Source organism: Sinohyriopsis cumingii, chromosome 1 (assembly GCF_028554795.1).
Source record: "Sinohyriopsis cumingii isolate HCF-2022 chromosome 1, ASM2855479v2, whole genome shotgun sequence".
Classification (NCBI taxonomy): Eukaryota; Metazoa; Mollusca; class Bivalvia; order Unionida; family Unionidae; genus Sinohyriopsis; species Sinohyriopsis cumingii.
The window spans coordinates 190,140,063-190,159,223 of NC_142961.1; the positions used below are offsets into that span (position 1 = coordinate 190,140,063).

The 19,161-nt window shown below is 35.9% G+C and overlaps 1 protein-coding gene across 2 annotated transcripts in view; it reads left to right on the plus strand.

The window, feature by feature from the left end:
- The window catches only part of LOC149808567 (3',5'-cyclic-AMP phosphodiesterase 4D-like), a 418,389-nt gene that overhangs the window by 50,465 nt on the left and 348,763 nt on the right, over positions 1–19,161 (plus strand). Inside the window, exon 1 of one of the 2 annotated variants that reach the window (XM_089979223.1) lies at positions 16,865–18,450. The exons of the other annotated variant lie outside the window; for it this stretch is intronic. Within the exon in view, the coding sequence (XP_089835349.1) occupies positions 18,368–18,450 (83 nt within the window). The 5' untranslated portion in view covers positions 16,865–18,367. Of the gene's footprint in view, positions 1–16,864; positions 18,451–19,161 lie in introns of those variants that run through there. 2 annotated transcript variants of the gene reach the window in all.

Genomic DNA, 19,161 nt, shown 5'->3' on the forward strand with positions numbered 1-19,161 from the left:
GGAGCACTGTAATGGGAGAACCAATAAGGTTAATTTGCATATATAAAGTACGCACAGTGAAGCAAGCCAATTCCTTTGAAGAAAGGTAAATCTGAGATGCCCTATAAGAAGCCTTTCCACATTGTTACCTTGTCTTTCTTAAAGATAATGGCTGATTTATGAACAGTGCTAACATTTCTTTGACGTCCAATTTTACTTCTATAATATAATCATCATAGAGTAATGTGTGATAATTTTGGTAGTTAGAATTCTAAGTCAGAAACAGTATGTACATGTTTTTTCAGTACTTGCTTTAATGTTATTTTCTAAAACATATGTTTCAGCATACAGTTTTTGTTTTATTTAGCTAAAGATAAAAAAATTGTGTCACCATAACACTAAAGTTTAGCTCATAGTCTGCTGGTTTTTTTTTCTCTTATTTTTTCAGCCTAAGAATTAAGACTGGTTTTAATGTGATTTCCTTCATATTTTAATTGCTTCTTTGAAAGTTGACAAAAATCAGAAATGACAAGTATTGTATCCTTAAATATAGCACTGCTATCATCAAATATACATAGTGTAAGTATAACTGTCATCCAATATATGTAGTGTAGGTATTACCATCATCCAAGACATGCAGTGTAAGCATTACATTCATCCAATGTACATAGTGTAGGTGTTACTGTCATCCAATATATGTAAAGTCGGTATTACTGTCATCAAGTATACACAGTGTAGGTATTACTGTCATCAAGTATACATAGTGTAGGTATTACTGTCATCAAGTATACACAGTGTAGGTATTACCATCATTCAAGACATGTAGTATAAGTATTACATTCATCCAATGTACATAGTGTAAGTATTACTGTTATCCAATATATGTAATGTAGGTATTGCTGTTATCCAATATACATAGTGTAGGTATTACTGTCATCCAAGATATGTAAAGTCAGTATTACTGTTATCCAATATATGTAAAGTCGGTATTACTGTTATCCAATATACATAGTGTAGGTATTACTGTCATCAAAGATATGTAAAGTCAGTATTACTGTTATCCAATATACATAGTGTAGGTATTACTGTCATCCAAGATATGTAAAGTCAGTATTACTGTTATCCAATATATGTAAAGTCGGTATTACTGTTATCCAATATACATAGTGTAGGTATTACTGTCATCCAAGATATGTAAAGTCGGTATTACTGTTATCCAGTATACATAATGTAGGTATTACTGTCATCCAAGATATGTCAAGTCAGTATTACTGTTATCCAATATATGTAAAGTCGGTATTACTGTTATCCAATATACATAGTGTAGGTATTACTGTCATCCAAGATATGTAAAGTTGGTATTACTGTTATCCAATATATGTAAAGTCAGTATTAGTGTTATCCAATATACATAATGTAGGTATTACTGTCATCCAAGATATGTAAAGTCGGTATTACTGTCATCCAATATATGTAAAGTCAGTATTACTGTTATTCAGTATATGTAAAGTCAATATTACTGTCATCCAATATATGTAAAGTTGGTATTACTGTCAACCAGTATATGTTGTGTAGGTATTACTGTCATCCACTATATATAAAGTTGGTATTACTGTCATCCAGTATACATAGTGTAGATATTACTGTCATCCAATATACACAGTGTAAGTATTACTGTCATCCAGTATACATAGTGTAGGTATTACTGTCATCCAATATACACAGTGTAAGTATTACTGTCATCCAATATACATAGTGTAGGTATTACTGTCATCCAAGATATGTAGTGTAGATATTACTATCATCCAATATACACAGTGTAGGTATTACTGTCATCCAGTATATGAAAAGTTGGTATAACTGTCATCCAATACATGTAAAGTCGGTATTACTGTCATCCAATATACATAGTCTAGGTATTACTGTCATCCAATACATGTAAAGTCGGTATTACTGTCATTCAGTATACATAGTCTAGGTATTAATGTCATCCAATATATGTAAAGTCGGTATTACTGTCATCCAATATATGTAAAGTCGGTATTACTGTCATCCAGTATATGTAGTGTATGTATTACTGTCATCCAATATACAGGGCAGGTAGTAATGTCATCCAATATACATAGTGTAGGTATTATGTCATCCAATATACAGTATAGGTATTACTGTCATCCAATATACATTGTGTAGGTATTACTGTCATCCAATATACACAGTGTAAGTATTACTGTCATCCAATATACATAGTGTAGGTATTACTGTCATCCAATATATGTAGTGTAGGTATTACTGTCATCCAATATACACAGTATAGGTATTACTGTCATCCAAGATATTTAATGTACGTTATTACTGTCATCCAATATACATAGTATAGGTATTACTGTCATCAAATATATGTAATGTAGGTATTACTGTCTTCCAATATACAATAGTGTAAGGTGGGTATTACTGTATTTAATACATAGGGTGGGTAGAACTGCTCAGGGTAGTCATTGTTATACCATCACCCAATATACATACCTTATACATGTCTTTGCTAATTAATGCCCCTACCCTGGGGGTGGGGGTGGTTATGTTGTCCAAATGATGGGTAGTTTTTTGAGCACAAGAAACAAAAGCTAAATTTGTTCTTTTCATGTACTCTTATAATGGCCACATGTACATTTGGTCTTTTCATGTACTCTTATAATGGCCACATACACATTTGGTCTTTTCATGTACTCTTATAATGGCCACATGTACATTTGGTCTTTTCATGTACTCTTATAATGGCCATATGTACATTTGGTCTTTCTGCAGTGACTTTAGTCATGTAAAATTCAGCACAGTTAAAATGATCAATTGATCAAAACATTTTTCACTCTGTACAGCTAGTTAAAGTCTGGTAAGTCTTTCAACTCGTGGCTTGAATAAATTATACATTGTTGTATATATGGGACCCCGAGTGTCTGAATGGTCTAAAGCACTCACCATTCCGGATCACTGCCATGTCACCTCTGTCAGTGTGGGTTCGAGTCTCAGGCTCAGCTAACATGGGTATGTGAGAAAGCTTGCCAGTAGCTTCTCGTGGATCGGTGATTCTTCCCAGGGTTTTCCAGGGTTCTTCCTCCACCAGTTATACTGGCCACCATGTATATCCTATCTCGTGCTAAAAATGGCATTAAACCCTATGACAAGAACAACAACATTGATATATACAGTGTAACATTTTCACACTGGCCATCTGTTGAAGTTGTACAGGCTACATGTGTGCCTGTGATTTTTGCAATTATATACATTGTAACAGTTTAAGTTTCTGAGACTGCTGCAGCATTTTATTGTTATCATAGGTGTGAAGTAGACAGGTATTTAAAAGTACAAGTCTTACATTGGAGCACTTCATTTTTTAAATTTGCTGTTTTTGACAAGGGGATGGGCATAACACGCTGGCAGATCTGAGTCTGTGCAGTTTGTTAGGAGTAATCAATAGACAGCATACACCCTGATCTGCAGGCATGTAGCGAGTATACATTGTATATAGTACCTTAGGTAAGATCTTAAAAAGTACAAAATATTTTGCTGGACTAAAATAGAAGAAAATAAAATTTTAATTTTCTAAATTTACAAGTTTAAAATTAATGTACTTTTTGAGTACAGCAAAATTAGCAAGCCAAGTATGCCCTAATGGCTTAGGTTTCAGAAATACAGGAAATGTGTTGTCTTTACATCAGTATCGAATGGCAGCTTGTTATTATTATTCATAAAAAGAAAATTGATCACTTATGAACCTTTCCTACAGGAATTGGACCATCAGTGTTAGTGAGGAGACAGTACATGGGAGGCAACTCTGTAAGGACTAGTAGCTCATCTATCAGTGTTACTGACTCAAGAGCTTGCAATTACAGCAGCTTGGTCTGTCAAAATCTGCTGATGAAACTGTTTTTATTCTAGAATTTTTTTAAACAACTCGTGACCTTACTCTTCTTCACCCATTATTTCTGACAAGAAAAAAACAACATCAAGATGTTACCAATTTATGTGCAGCTGTTCTGATAAACTTTGCAGTTTTCCTGATTAACTAGTCTAATCAAAGTAGAGACTCCTCACAAGTGGCAAGTTTTTGGTATAATAAGGGAGAGAACTTCAGTATAAGCTTGCATACAAGTTAAATAAAACTGCAGACAATATTGACACATGTGCCATCAGATCAGGGTTGATGTAGCTTGTTGTGATGGTTTCTCCTAATAAAGATTGCTGACCAAGTCTTAAAAATGTACAAAATATTTTACTCAGATCTGCGTCTTTGTTGTTTATGGTGGTATCCAGTGTATACAGTAATTAGTAGATGTCCTTATTCAATGAGTAAAATAAAATAATTTATAAAAACTTGGTAAAATGAATAGTTTGTTTTAATTACATTTAAATGTACATTCACAAAATTATTATAAATATAAATACATGTTGTTCATATCTTCCTGGTATAGACACAAAAGTATACATGGGTTAAGGGGAAAATAAAGTTACAAGATGGGCACACAAAAAATACTACCAACTTTCCTCTGTGGAAGACATTCCTAAATTGTCATAAATGCTACAGGAGTGATTCTATCTTCTTCACATACCTTTCATTATAAGCTGGTCACATGTTTTTTTATACACACACTCCAATAGCAGATATTGCATGGTTGCTGTATGCCAGTTTTAAATCCATTATGGATGATAACACTAACACAAGAAAACAAAATAATACATTTAGAGCCATGATCATAAGTAAATAATCTTGTACGATTTTCAGGACATTAAATAAGTTTTCAAACTTGTATATACTTTATCATTCTTTAGATTTTAAACCATTACGATAATTTATTAATTAGTTACTCATCTTTGTGTACCTGTCATATGGCACAACTTGTTATGTTGTGATGTCCATCTATTACCAATTTTATTTCTGCCAGATAACTCATGCTATCCACCATCTATAGTTGCCAAACTTTGTGGATGCCTTGCACATGGGGTAAAGATAAATTTTATCAATATTGGGGGTTATTTACACATTTCTTCAACATCTTGGGATCACTTTTGTTGACAGAAACCTAAAATGGTTAGCATAGTTAAGCAGAAACATAAAAATCAAATGAAATTGGTGTGTCTGTTTATGTGCATAATTTGATGACCTAATTACATTGTAAAGTCATGGCTATTTTCAAAATTTTCATAAATTTTAAAACTTTTGATTATAGAGCAAAGGTGTTCAAGAGTGGGTGCAAACATGACTTACAAATACAAACTATATATATATATAAATAATGTGGGTGGTTGGCATCTGTTAGTCTCGAGAGAAGATGGAAGTGCACCCATGCGAGATGTCCTGGTTGGTGGTTATGCAGCGTCTCCTGTGGCTATGTAGACCAACATGGGAGCAGTAGTCCTTGCTGCACTTGAAGGTTGAGTCTGGTGTGGGTTGGAGCTGCTTCTTCTTCCTCTATGATCGCTTTTCATCAGTTAGCAAGCATAGCGTGTCCTTGCTGGCTTTCAGACCAATGATCAGAGCATGTCGCCAGCTGGACCTGTCTAGAGCAAGCTCTTCCCAGGTGTTGACATCGATGTCAAGGGCTTTCATGTCGCACTTGCAGACATCCTTGAAATGGAGATGTGGCTGTCCGATCAACCTTTTGCCAGAGGCAAGTTTCGATTAAAGAATGTCTTTGGGGATCCATCCATTGTACATCTGACATACATGGCCCAGCCATCTGATGCAATGCTGGCAGAGGAGTGTGACCATGCTGTGAATCTCGGCATGTTCAAGCACCTCGTTGTTTGTTAATCGATTGCTCCAGGTGATCCCAAGTATGCATCTGAGGCATCCAATGTGAAAGGTGCTCAGACTGGCATACAGGAGAATGCTTAGCATGCAGACATGGTACATGGAAATCTTAGTGTTCAGGTCAGATGCTGTTGTTCCACACTCTCTGTGACAACCTGGAGAGAGCTGTTGATGCCTTTTCAGTTTGCTGGTTTAGCTCAGCATCAAGCGAGAGGTTGTTGGTGATGGTAGAGTCAAGGTACATGAACTGACTGGCTACCTCAAGTTTGTAGTTGTTGATGATGATGGTTGGGGGATCTGCATCCTGAGCCATCATGTTGGTTTTCTTTAGGTTGATGGTCAGCCCAAACTCATCACATGTTTTAGCAAAGCTGTCCATCAGGTGCTGTAGCTCAGCTTCTGTGTGAGTGGCTAGAACAGCATCATCTGCGAAGAGCATGTCCCTGATGGTTGCTTCACACACTTTGCTCTTTGCCTTTAGTTGTGCCTTTTTGAACAGTCTGCCATTTGATCACTTGTGCAGGTAGAAGATCACTTCTGTGGATATTCCAAAGGTGTGCTTGAGCAGGACAGTGAAGAAGATGCTGAAGAGCGTGGGGGCAAGGATGCAGCCCTGTATAACTCCGCTGCAGATGTCAAAGGGGTCAGACATTCAGCCATTGTACTGTACTGTGCCTTTCATGCCATTGTGGAAGGAGTGGATCATGCTTAGCAGCTTTCGGAGGCATCCAGTCTTTGTCAGGATTGTGAAGTGTCTGTCTTCTGCTGACCAGATTGAATGCCTGGGTGAGGTCTATAAAGGCCAAGAGGGGTCTGTGTTGTTCTCTGCATTTCTCCTGCAGTTGCCTGATGGAGATGATCATGTCGATTGTGGACCTCTCTGTACGGAACCTGCACTGCAATGCTGAATACACTCTGTCAGCAAGCATCTGCATTCTGTTCAGGATGATGCGTGCAAAGACTTTATCCATGATTCTGAGAAGGGATATCCCCCTGTAGTTGTTGCATTTGCTTCTGTCTTGGCCTTGTTCTTGTACATGGTTATGATGCTGGCATCTCTCATGTCCTCAGGCACTGCACCCTCACCCCAGCACTGGCAGAGGAGGTCGTGCAGGTGTGTGAGCAGCATGCTGCAGCCACACTTGATGACTTCTGCTGGGATGCCATCCTTTCCTGGGGCTTTGCCTAAGGACAGTTTCTCTAAGGCCTTCTTTAGTTTGGCTACAGTAGGTTTCTCATCCAGTTCAGCCATGCAAGGGAGGTTTTCAATGGCATTGAGGGCAATGTTGGTCATGTATTTCTCTCTGGAGTACAGATCAGAGTAGTACTCCACCAAATGCTCCACGTACTTGCCCTTGTTGTGGATGCTTTCGCCTGCATCAGACTTCAGTGGTGCTGTCACTTCCTTTGTGGGACCCATTGCTTTCTTTATGCCATCGTGCATGCCTCTGATGTTTCCGATATCTGCTGCTGACTGGATGCTCTGACAGAACTGTAGCCATTATTCACTGGTACACTGCTGTACTAACTTCTGCACTTTGCTTCTGGTAGATCTGTATGCCTATAGTGTCTTCTGGCAGGGGGATCATTTGTATTCCAGGTGAGCACTGTGGCACTCTTCTGTGGCTCGCAGGAGTGTGACGGAGTTGGCCTCAAACTGGTCATTGTTCTTTGACTGCTTCTTGCCAAAGATCTATGTGCTGTACACAGTCTATCTGATGTGATCCCATTTCTCTTTGCACCGCCGTTGGGAGGTTCTGAATCAAACATCCTGGAGAGGGCATAGGTGAATTCTTCAGCCTTGTCTGGATATGATATTTTGCTCATATCAATGCATGGTTTACCCTCTTGCCCAGAATGGTGGATCTTCTTCGGCTGAAGCTTCATTTTGCAGCACATCAGCGAGTTGTTGGTGTAACAGTCAGCGCTGTGGAAGGTATGGGTAAGAAGCACACACTTCATGGCAGACCGTCTCATAATGATCAAGTCCAGCTGGTGCCAGTGTTTGGACTGGGGATGCCTCCAAAACACTTTATGCTGTGGCTTTGTCTGAAAGAATGAATTGGTGATGCTGAGGTCATGGTATGAGCACATCTCTAGGAGATGCTGCCTATTCTCATTCATCTTTCCAACACCAAACTTGCCAAGACAGGAAGGCCAAGAGTCATGGTCAGCACCCACTCTACCACTGAAGTCTTTCAGTAATATCAAGTTCTCATCCTTGGGAATTTTGTTGATGAGCGAGTCTAACTTGTTGTAAAACTCATCCTTGGTACATGCAGTGTGGGAGCATAAATGCTGATCAGGTTGACAGACCCAGTTTTGGTGTGGATGCGGAGGGATAGCAGCCTTTTATTTCCTTGTTAGCAGGGTTCTATCATCCCGAGCAGAGTGTTCCTGACAGTAAATCCATCACCAAACTCTCTGGCTTCATTGGCACTCTTTCCTTGCAAGAAGAACGTGTAGTTTTTTTCTCTGAAGGACTCGGAATCTGGTAGCCATGTCTCCTGTATTGAGGCAATATCAACCTGGAGTCTTGCAAGTTTGTCGTTGATGACTGAAGTCTTTCGAACATCACTGATTATCTGGATATCATCTGAAAGCCCAGTCAGCATGGTACCCAGGTACCTGTCTTGAGGATTGAAGGTTTCCTTGTTGGTTTTCTTTTGTTATTTCTTGGTGCAGTAGTTGCAGTCTGCTGTTTCAAAATGACTTTTTTTCAAAATGTTCATAAATTTAAAAAAATTTGATCAGAGATCCAAGGTGTTCAAAAGTGAGTGCAAAACATAACTTATAAATACAAACTCAGTTATCTATCTATATATATATATATATATATATATATATATATATATATATATATATATATATATATATATATATATATATATATATATATATATATATACATATATATATATATATATATATATATATATATATATATATATATATATATATATATATATATATATATATAATGTTTCAGGTCTAAACAGTATTGCATAATGTGCATGTGACCATGAAAGTTACTATAAAAAGTCTAAAAATATTGTGAAATATACACATGTCAATGAATATTAATATGACAGTTCTTAACATTGCAGAATATAGACACGATTATGATAATTAATGACATATCTAAACAGTATGTTGCACAATATTGACATGACCATGATAACTAATCACATATCTAAACAGTATGTTGTAAAATATGCACATGACCATGAGAATTAATGACATGTCTAAACAGTATGTTGTAAAATATGCACATGACCATGAGAATTAATGGCATGTCTAAACAGTATGTTGTAAAATATGCACATGACCATGAGAATTAATGACATGTCTAAACAGTATGTTGTAAAATATGAACATGACCATGAAAATTAAACACATGTCTAAACAGTATGTTGTAAAATATACACATGACCATGATAATTGATGACATGTCTAAACAATATGTTGTAAATATACATGTGACCATGAAGGGTATAAAAATATTGTAAAAATGTATACGTGATCTTGAAAATTAATATGATGGCCATGAAAATATAATGACAATATTGTCACATATATATGTGAATATGAATGTTAATATAATGGGTCAAAATAGTATTATAAAAATATACATTTGATAAGAATGTTAATATGGTGGGTCTGAACAAAACTGTAAAGCATAGAAGTGACCATGAAGTAAATATGACATCAAAACAACATTGTAAAGTATAAATGTTACGATGAAAGTTAACATGACAGGTTGCAACAGTATTGTAAAATGATCTCTTCCTGATGGAATAGACAATCATATGACTGACTTTTTTTGTTGTTGCTGTAGTTTATAACAGTTTCTTTCTTGTTCATATCAACCCTGCACCCACCTGGACATTGTTGACACATGTGGATTTTTCAAGTCATATAGAATTTACGTGCTAAATGCTTTGTACATGTTTCCACTGTCTAAAGACTATTCCATTAAGTACATCAAAGGTCAGGAATGCAGAGTCTAAGATTGACACCAAGTTTACTGCGCTGTGAAGAAATTTTGGGGGCAGTAAAGTAAGTGATAATTCCTGTATTTGGTTTTTTGAAAGGCATGTAGTCAATCAAAATATCATGGACAGATTTTGTTTACATCCCACTTCTGATGCCAGTACAGTATATTAGAATGCCGGTTATATAAAAAAAATAACAACATACCATATGTTTTAGGGATTTTACCTTTCTTAAATTGCATCCCTTGTGATGTATGATTTTAAACAATTTCAGCATTTTTACCTGTTATCTTTTATCTTTTGGGAGTGCATCTTCACTTTTATTAAGAAGGTTTTACTACCCAAAGAGTTCAGAAATTTTACATGGATATATTTACAACCTAACTTTTAATCAGCACTATTTAGCCATGATTATGCTGATTTATCACTATACCGGTACATACATACATAGATACATACAAACATACATACATACATACATACATGCATGCATGCATGCATTCATACATACATACATACATACATACATACATACATACATACATGCATTCATACATACATACATACATACATACATACATGCATGCATGCATGCATGCATACATACATACATATATACATACATACATACATGCATTCATACATACATACATACAACCATACATACATACATACATGCATTCATACATACATACATGCAACCATACATACATACATACATACATACATGCATACATACATACATGCATTCATACATACATACATACATACATACATACATACATACATACATACATGCATTCATACATGTATACATACATACATACATACATACATACATACATACATACATACAAGCATTCATACATGCATACATGCATACATACATACATACATGCATGCATTCATACATACATACATACATGCATACATACATACTTACATACATACATACATACATACATACATACATACATACATACATACATACATACATACATACGTACATACATACATACATACATGCATTCATCCATACATACATACATACGTACGTACTTACGTACGTACATACATACATGCATGCATGCATGCATGCATGCATACATACATACATACATGCATACATACGTACATACATATGTACATACGTACATACATACATACATACATACATGCATTCATACATACATACATACATGCATACATGCATTCATACATACATACATACATACATACATACATACATAGATACATACATACATACATACATACATACATACATACATACATACATTCATACATACATACATACATACATGCATTCATACATACATACATACATACATACATACATACATACATACATACATACATACATACATACATACAGGTTAGAGCATTCACCTCAGATGCAGGAAGTCGTGGGTTTGATCACTGGCCGAGTCACACCAAAGACTTACAAAAATGGTACTAACAGCTGCCTTGCTGGGCATTCAGCATTAAGAGGTTAGTGTTAGGACTGGTTGGCCTGGTGACAGGATAATGTGACTGGGTGGGACATCATGCTACATGTCTGCGGCATGATGCCCCAGTGCAAGACCACTATAAACTGTCACACTGCAGACATCATAACAATATGACTGAAAATTGTTAAAGCTATGTAAAAAATCCAAATCACACACACACATACACACACATCTATACCACAGGGACATATTAGCTACGCATTATGTTGTTTACAAAATCAATGTCCCTAGTCAGATACACCATGATCTTGATTTTGGACTAAGGTCAGTTACAAAATACAATCTTACACAACACACAAGCATGGAGAAAAAATGCTAACAATTAATACAGATTAAATACACATAACAGTATCATCTTTACTAAATTGTGCAGGGATAGTTTATGGGGACTAAAATTTTCAAGCACACTATTTTCATCAGTCTGGTATACATGCTCACCCCTAGATGATCCAAAATCTAACATGTAAGGGAGGGACCATTTAATTTTTATGGGGTGCTGGGAAATTCTTTCATGTCAGGATATTTTGTTTTCTTTTACCTCAAGATTGATAAAAAAATTTAAGCTAATACCATATAACAGTGTTTTTTTATGTTGCTATAAAGCAGACCAAAAATATATATTTCAAGCTGTTTAAGGACTGAAACTTTAAAAAATCAAAGAAACTGGCAGTGACACCCAACTCCTTACAAAAATGAAATGCTGGGTCCATAAGGCAGGATTGCCTGAAGTAACTGAACTATCAGTCATGTACAGTAATGACAGTCTGTTTAGGAAGTCTGAGTTCTCCCAGCTTCCTGTCACTAGTGAATTTTCATTTCATGTAGGCACTTAACAATAATTTACAGTCATAAAATTAAGTACAAGCTGTTGTCATTCAAAATGTGAATAAGGTCTGATTGTTGGATAAATGGCTTCAATTTGGATTAATTTATATATATTGGTCACATGAAAGCATTCCTTGAACAAACAATAGGTAGCAGTGATGTCCTAAAGTATACTTGGTTATAAGGTGGGTCGAATTGCAATTTGCACAGACCCAGATTTGCCATCACATAATGTGCCACAGATCTGGGTCTATGCAGTTTGTTAGGAGTAATCAGTAGAACAAACAACATAGACTATGATCTGCAGGCACATTATGCTACAGCAGATTAGGCTCTTTGTTGTTTGCGGATTGACTTATAAATGAATATCTACGGTCGATAAGTTTACACAAATGCTAGTGAGTGCACATTAGGGCCTAAAGCACTTCAAAATATTGTGGACCCAGTTTAGCAGACCTATAGTACTTACCGTATATACTCGCTTATAAGTAGAGTCCAACTGCAAACTGCACAGACCCAGATCTACTGTCACATAATGCATTGGCAGATCTGGGTTTGTGCAGTTTGTTAGGAGTAATCAGTAGAACAAACAGCATAGACCCTGATCTGCATGTGCATTATGCCATGGCATGCCAGGATCTTTGTTTGCTGTTGGCTGAGCTTTTCAAAGTCGGGTACACATCAATCATGTCTTAGGTATGCCCTAGGGAGATGAAGAGGCCACTTTATTTCCTGTTTTGTTTGTTAGAACTGTTATATAATTGGAACTGGCACTCAAGTGGTTAATAATGTTGATGTAGTCTGGTTGTAAATCACCCAGATCAGCCTCAGTCAGCAGCCTACAGCAACCTATAAGGTGGCCATAAGCATTTGATTGGAGGTAATTATGCAGAGTGGGGAGAGGTGAATACCTCAGCTTCTGTTTTATTAAAACTGTTAAAGACAGTGAGAGTGATTTGTTTGTTGCTAATTGCTGCTGTTATTTAAAACATACTTATTTTATTTAAAGTCTTTTACTTTATTCCACTGTTACACATATTTTCATTAAACCTTTTGTGCTGTGACCTGGTGTAAGGGTACAACATTTTCAGTGAAATTGTCATCAAACTTCAACATGGTAAGTATCTTTTCATTTTCCAAATATTTGTTATGGTTGATAATTTTTTGGAGATGATTTAGATCATTACACTGAATACAGGTCCTACAAATCAAGGGGACTTTCATCCAAACTTATCCACATACGTGTACTGTTACCATTTTTTTGCCATTCTGCTTTTCTTTGTTAACCATAAGGCAGGTCATAGTAATGTTATGATCCAAGCAGCCATCTGTTGATCTGTCTGTCTGTTAATAATTTAGTTGATTCTGTAAATTAACTTTAGTTGTCCACAATCTAGTTACCAAACTTGGCAGATGGCTTGCACTTGGTTATGGAACAGCCCTATAGATTTCAGGGTTGAAAAGTCAAAGGTTAAGGTCACTGTGATCGAAAGAAAGAAAATGATTTCTGCACATTATCATTAGTTCTACATCACAGAGATGGGCCAAACTTTGTGAATAACTTGCCATTAGAGGTATAAGGCTTTGTTAAATTCTGTACATTCACACATACAAACCACACGATATCAGTATAGCCAGGATTGTGCTTATGTGCCATTACAATCTGTACATTCCCAAATACATACAACAGGATCTCTTTTAAACCCTATACATTTCACGGATATATCACAAGATCATGATACAGCCAGGACTGTACCATTGAACTGTACACTAAACAGCCTGGAGTGTGCTGATGTGGCATTATACTTTGCATTCAGACATACATACCACAAGACCTCAATACAGCCAAGATTGTGCCTTTAGGGCAAAAAGACCCCAAATGATGTGTGGTTCTGGTTACATTGCAAAACGATTATGATAGGTCAGTAGGTTCAAAGAAAGCATCAAATTACAAAACAAGCATTGCTCACATCCTGAATTTAACTTTGATCATAGTAACATCCATTTTTTTAAATTTCTTTTTTCTTTCCAACATGTATTTGTTCATTCAGAACTTCATTTACTTTTAAATTCAGGTCTGATCTCTGTACTATCACATGTATGTACCACAAGATCAATATGCACCCAGGATTGCACTATGAAACTCTACATTCTTGCGTACCATGCTATACAGCCAGGATTATTATACTGTTAAACTGTACAATCACAGATACTTACATACCACATTATACAGCCAGGATTATTGTACTGTTAAACTGTACAATCATACATACTTGCATACCATGCTATACAGCCATGATTATTGTACTGTTAAACTGTACAATCACAGATACTTACATACCATGTTATACAACCATGATTATTGTACTGTTAAACTCTGTACAGTCACACATACTTGCATACCATGCTATACAGCCATGATTGTTGTACTGTTAAACTGTACAATCATACATACTTGATACCACATTATACAGCCAGAGTTATTGTACTGTTAAACTGAACAATTGCACATGCTTGCATACCATGCTATACGGCCATGATTATTGTACTGTTAAACTGTACAATCACACATACTTGCATACCATGCTATACAACCAGGATTATTGTACTGTTAAACTCTGTGCATTCACACATATTTGTATACCACTGTATTGTTGTACTGTTAAACTCTGTACATTCACACATATTTGCATACCATGGTATCACTATACATCCAGGATTGTTGTACTGTTAAACTTTGTACATTCACATTGTGCTTTCAGCTTTCAGCTTTGTCCAAGTGATATAGATGTGCATTCAGATGTGCTTAGATTTCTAAAAATGAAAGACCCCCTCCCTAAAAAAACCCACAACTTTCAAATGACTCTTTCTCAAAAACCACTTAACAATATTTGATCAAATATGACAGGATGTATCAAAATACCAGGCCCTTTAAAATGTCTACATATTATGTCAAAATGTTTTTTTCAAATATTGGCCATTTATTCTGTGAATGATTTGGTTACAAAATGTGAATAAAGATACAAGCATAAATAAATAAATAAATAAATAAACAAAATGGAAAAACATTGAGACAATTGTTTTCACATCAAAATTACAGAATTTGAATAATTTTCGTACTTAATAACTTGTATATAGCTTTCTATGTATTTAACCTTGGTGAGTAATATCAGACTCACTTGGATCTCTTTACAATGCCCCCTCCCCCAAATTTGATCACTACACGTTTTTGTTACGTTTCAGTTCCTGTGTCCATGTTAGCATTATGTATTTTGTTTGGAGTATTTAGTTTACCTTGTCTTTCCATCCATCCATCATGCCTTGAAGACTTCTAAATTATTTTTATGATCTCATAATAATTAAACTAAATATTTATTTGCATGAATCATCATTTTTTTTATATACTGAAATTTAAAAAAAAAATTGTTTATTATAATGCAAAGCATTAGGCCAAAAATATATATCCTTGGTTATGAATACCGGACTTAACACTATTTTTTCCTGACAACCCTAAAAAATATTTTTGAAACTATGATCAAAGTTAAATTCAGGTGCATGTTTTCTAGTTTATGCTTTGATTAAATCAGTCTGGGCAACAACAACAAAATAATTTAAAAAATGGTATCACCCTACCTGCACATTTTTATTTTTCCATTGGCCTTACAGCATTGTACCCCTCACTGCTTTTCTACTTCATGAAATACCACACTATCACCTACTGAGGTCAAATAAAGTTAAGAACGCTGGGTTTACACATGGTCAGCCATGCTCGTCTCTTGCAAACGTCCGTCATTGCTTTTAACGTGATGGTTGTTAATCAGCACGTACACTTGTCTCCTTGCAATGGGAATGTTTCCTATTGTATACCACCCCCTACTGTCCTTAAAGATAAAACTGAACAGCAGTTTTAACTTCGTAGTTTAGACAAAAAATATTTTGTTGGAGCACAGAAATAATGAATTGTCGTAAATTAATTGTTTAACACATGTTCAGATTTATTAATGATTATTAGGGATGAAGTGAGATGCGAAATTAGGAAACTGTCAGCTGCTTGATTTACGTTCACGATAGATAATGTGGTTCTTCTAAGACGGGACCATGTTGGATGGTAATTTCTTCCTTCCACTGTAAAACTAATTTCACATTTTTTTTAATGATGATTAGCCAATACAGTTTCCAATAAATTTTAATACGTGGCAACACACACACACGCACACGCACACACACGCGCGCCTGTATATTTTACACCCGTGATATGAATAATGACAACTTTTAAACTGGAACTCTCTCAGATGAGTACACAACTCCAGTAATGCGTAAGTCGAGATACTTAGGAGGTGCTTTCGTAGCACAGTTGGTCAAGCATTTGAATCGTATTCCAAGGGCTGCTGGTTTGATATCTACCCAGACCAGCCCAAAGTTGAATAATGCCCTTAAAAAATCAAACCAATCGATACATTTATTACGATATATATGCTACTGGCATGTCCGACAATTGTGATCAAGGTGAACAAATTCCAAGGGATGAGGAAATGAAATTGAGATACCGTATGTCATCATAAAAGAGTTTATCAAAGTAAGGATTTGTTATAATCATTCCCAGTTTGACAAAATTTTCATCATGTATCTAACTCCTAGTCGTGTGATAGTCCTAACCACTTAAAATATCTCTAACCAATGATAGGCTTGTTTGACTAGGAATATTGGCGTAGAGAGGTATTGCTAGCCATAAGGATATTGAGCGTTAATAAGGAACAACCCTGTGGATGTATAGGGTGTTTTCCCAGGACCTGCCTTATTTCCAGTGGGTAATTTGTTACACTGATGGCAACATTACCAATAGAGAAATATTTTACCTGACCTTGTGGTTCTTTTCCCATTAATTCCGGACATTGATTGTCATCCCCTTCTAGTCCTACTGATAAGCTGTCAGTTTCACCACTCGGCTCTCAGCCCTCTCCATTTTGCATGGAGAAATGGAAGAAACGAGATGAAAGCCTTATAAATGCTCCAGTAGGTACTTAAGTTTGTTATGTCGGACTTAGCAAGCAGAGAAATTCAGAGGATGGTAACAGATAGTGTTGTACATGTGGGGGAAAATGGATTGAATATATTTATGCAGTGAAGATTGCTTTTCATTGGATTGGCTTTAAACGTAGAAGCTGTTGAAGTGAGAAATTCCTATGGAATTCCAGTTTGATTTAGATGTGGCTATTATTGACTGTATTGAGTGATGTGTATCGTCTAACAGAGATTGTGTATTGGCTTAAGTGTTTGTTACCTGTAGCATGCCGTTTCTATCTTGAGACCTCGGAGCTTGTACATGTTGGTGAAGAAATTCTACTTGCCAATTTTAAGTGAAGGCAAAATTTTTCCAATGAGTGGAGTTAAGAGGGAAACCTTAAACCTGAACATGCGAACCTCTGGGTGTGAATTCTTTTGTTTCTCATAATGGAGTTGGACGGTTTGCACTTTATGTCTCTGTAAATGGACACGCTTATGCTAAAATCGTCTTCCTTGGCATAAGCTATGTATTTCTTGAAGGAAACAAGACACTATCTTGTTAGATATATTATGCACGATGGCACCAACGTTCTTTGAGTTATTTTGTGTCATACCTTAACATCCTTTGGTTGTGTAATTGTATTGTTTGGAAGGTGTACTGAAAGAGGCATTTCAACAAAAAGTCAGGTAGTCCAGGGTGAAATAATTTGCCATGGAATTGGCAGCTGATGTTTTGTGGAGGTTTGGCCTCTTGTACCAAACTTCTGCTGTCTCAAGCATTGTGCCAGATACGTGTGTGATGAATCTGCCTTCTTTTGCCACAGATAGCTAGCAACTCCCACTTTTTTTTTGGTGAGAAACAGTTACGGTTGCATTTTCTGCATAGCTTTGAAATATATCGACACCAACCTACTTAAACTATCCAGTGGAGAGAAGTTAGTATCATCACATGATACTCTCGTTGTTATGTAATACTAGGTTTGCCTTGTAATGAGAAGTCAGCCATAGGTTTAGAATATTGCGTCTTTTCTAATTCAGAATAAGCCTTTGCAGTAAAATTGAATGAAGATAAACTTTGAAACAATTTACAAAGTTGCACATTACAATCAAAATTAAAAATCACACCTGTTCCAACGGCTCTTACAAGGTGTGACATACTAGGCTATGTGATGAATGTGTGAGATGTTTCAGTTTTCTGAGAAATTACAATATTTGGGATTTATTATAAGATGGCAGCTGCTGCTGTATACAAGAAGTTTAAGAAAATGGGTCTGATTCCTAAAAAACGCAAGAAGATAGGAGGGCAAACAAGGTAGGATTTTGTCTTCATTGTATTTTCAGTTTGATTATGATCTTTTGAAAATATTTAACTGATGAGAGAGTTTTATGCTTGGTGACTGGAAGTTGCTAGAAATCAATAGTTTTATTTGCATTTTACATTTAGCATTTTGTTGAGTTGATTGCTAACGTAAAGAGGCAGAATAACGAGTAATAATAATACTATATAGATCGCGAGCAGAATATACATTGTGCATTGTGACTGTTAGAGTTCTGCATCTTGCGTTCAGTTTTATACTGAAAATGAAAAAATGTAGAAAGCATTCAATTAGCTGTAGAAATAGAAATGCTAAAGCAGTTTTAAAATTTTATCCAACCAAGTAATTACTGTTGGTGAATAACATATTGTTCATTTACAGTAAACATCCAGTAGACACCATTCTCAGATTTGCATGCAAGAATTATGATTACCAGTACTACAGCAGGAAAGGACAAATTCACTAAATGCAAAATGAAAAGACTTCATCATTGTTCTAGTGAAGTAGTGAACATAAGAATGATGAAACTGACATTGAAGACCGGAAATGATAAAGACTTTCTTGCCAAAACTTGTGATCCATACAAGAGTACATGTTTGTCAGATCAGCAATTCATCAGTAAACTGGGAAACAGAACTTTATTTTGAAATATGAGAGGCCAAATCCCATTTGTTCTAATCCTGAGTGAGCAGTTCAATTTTGGGGAC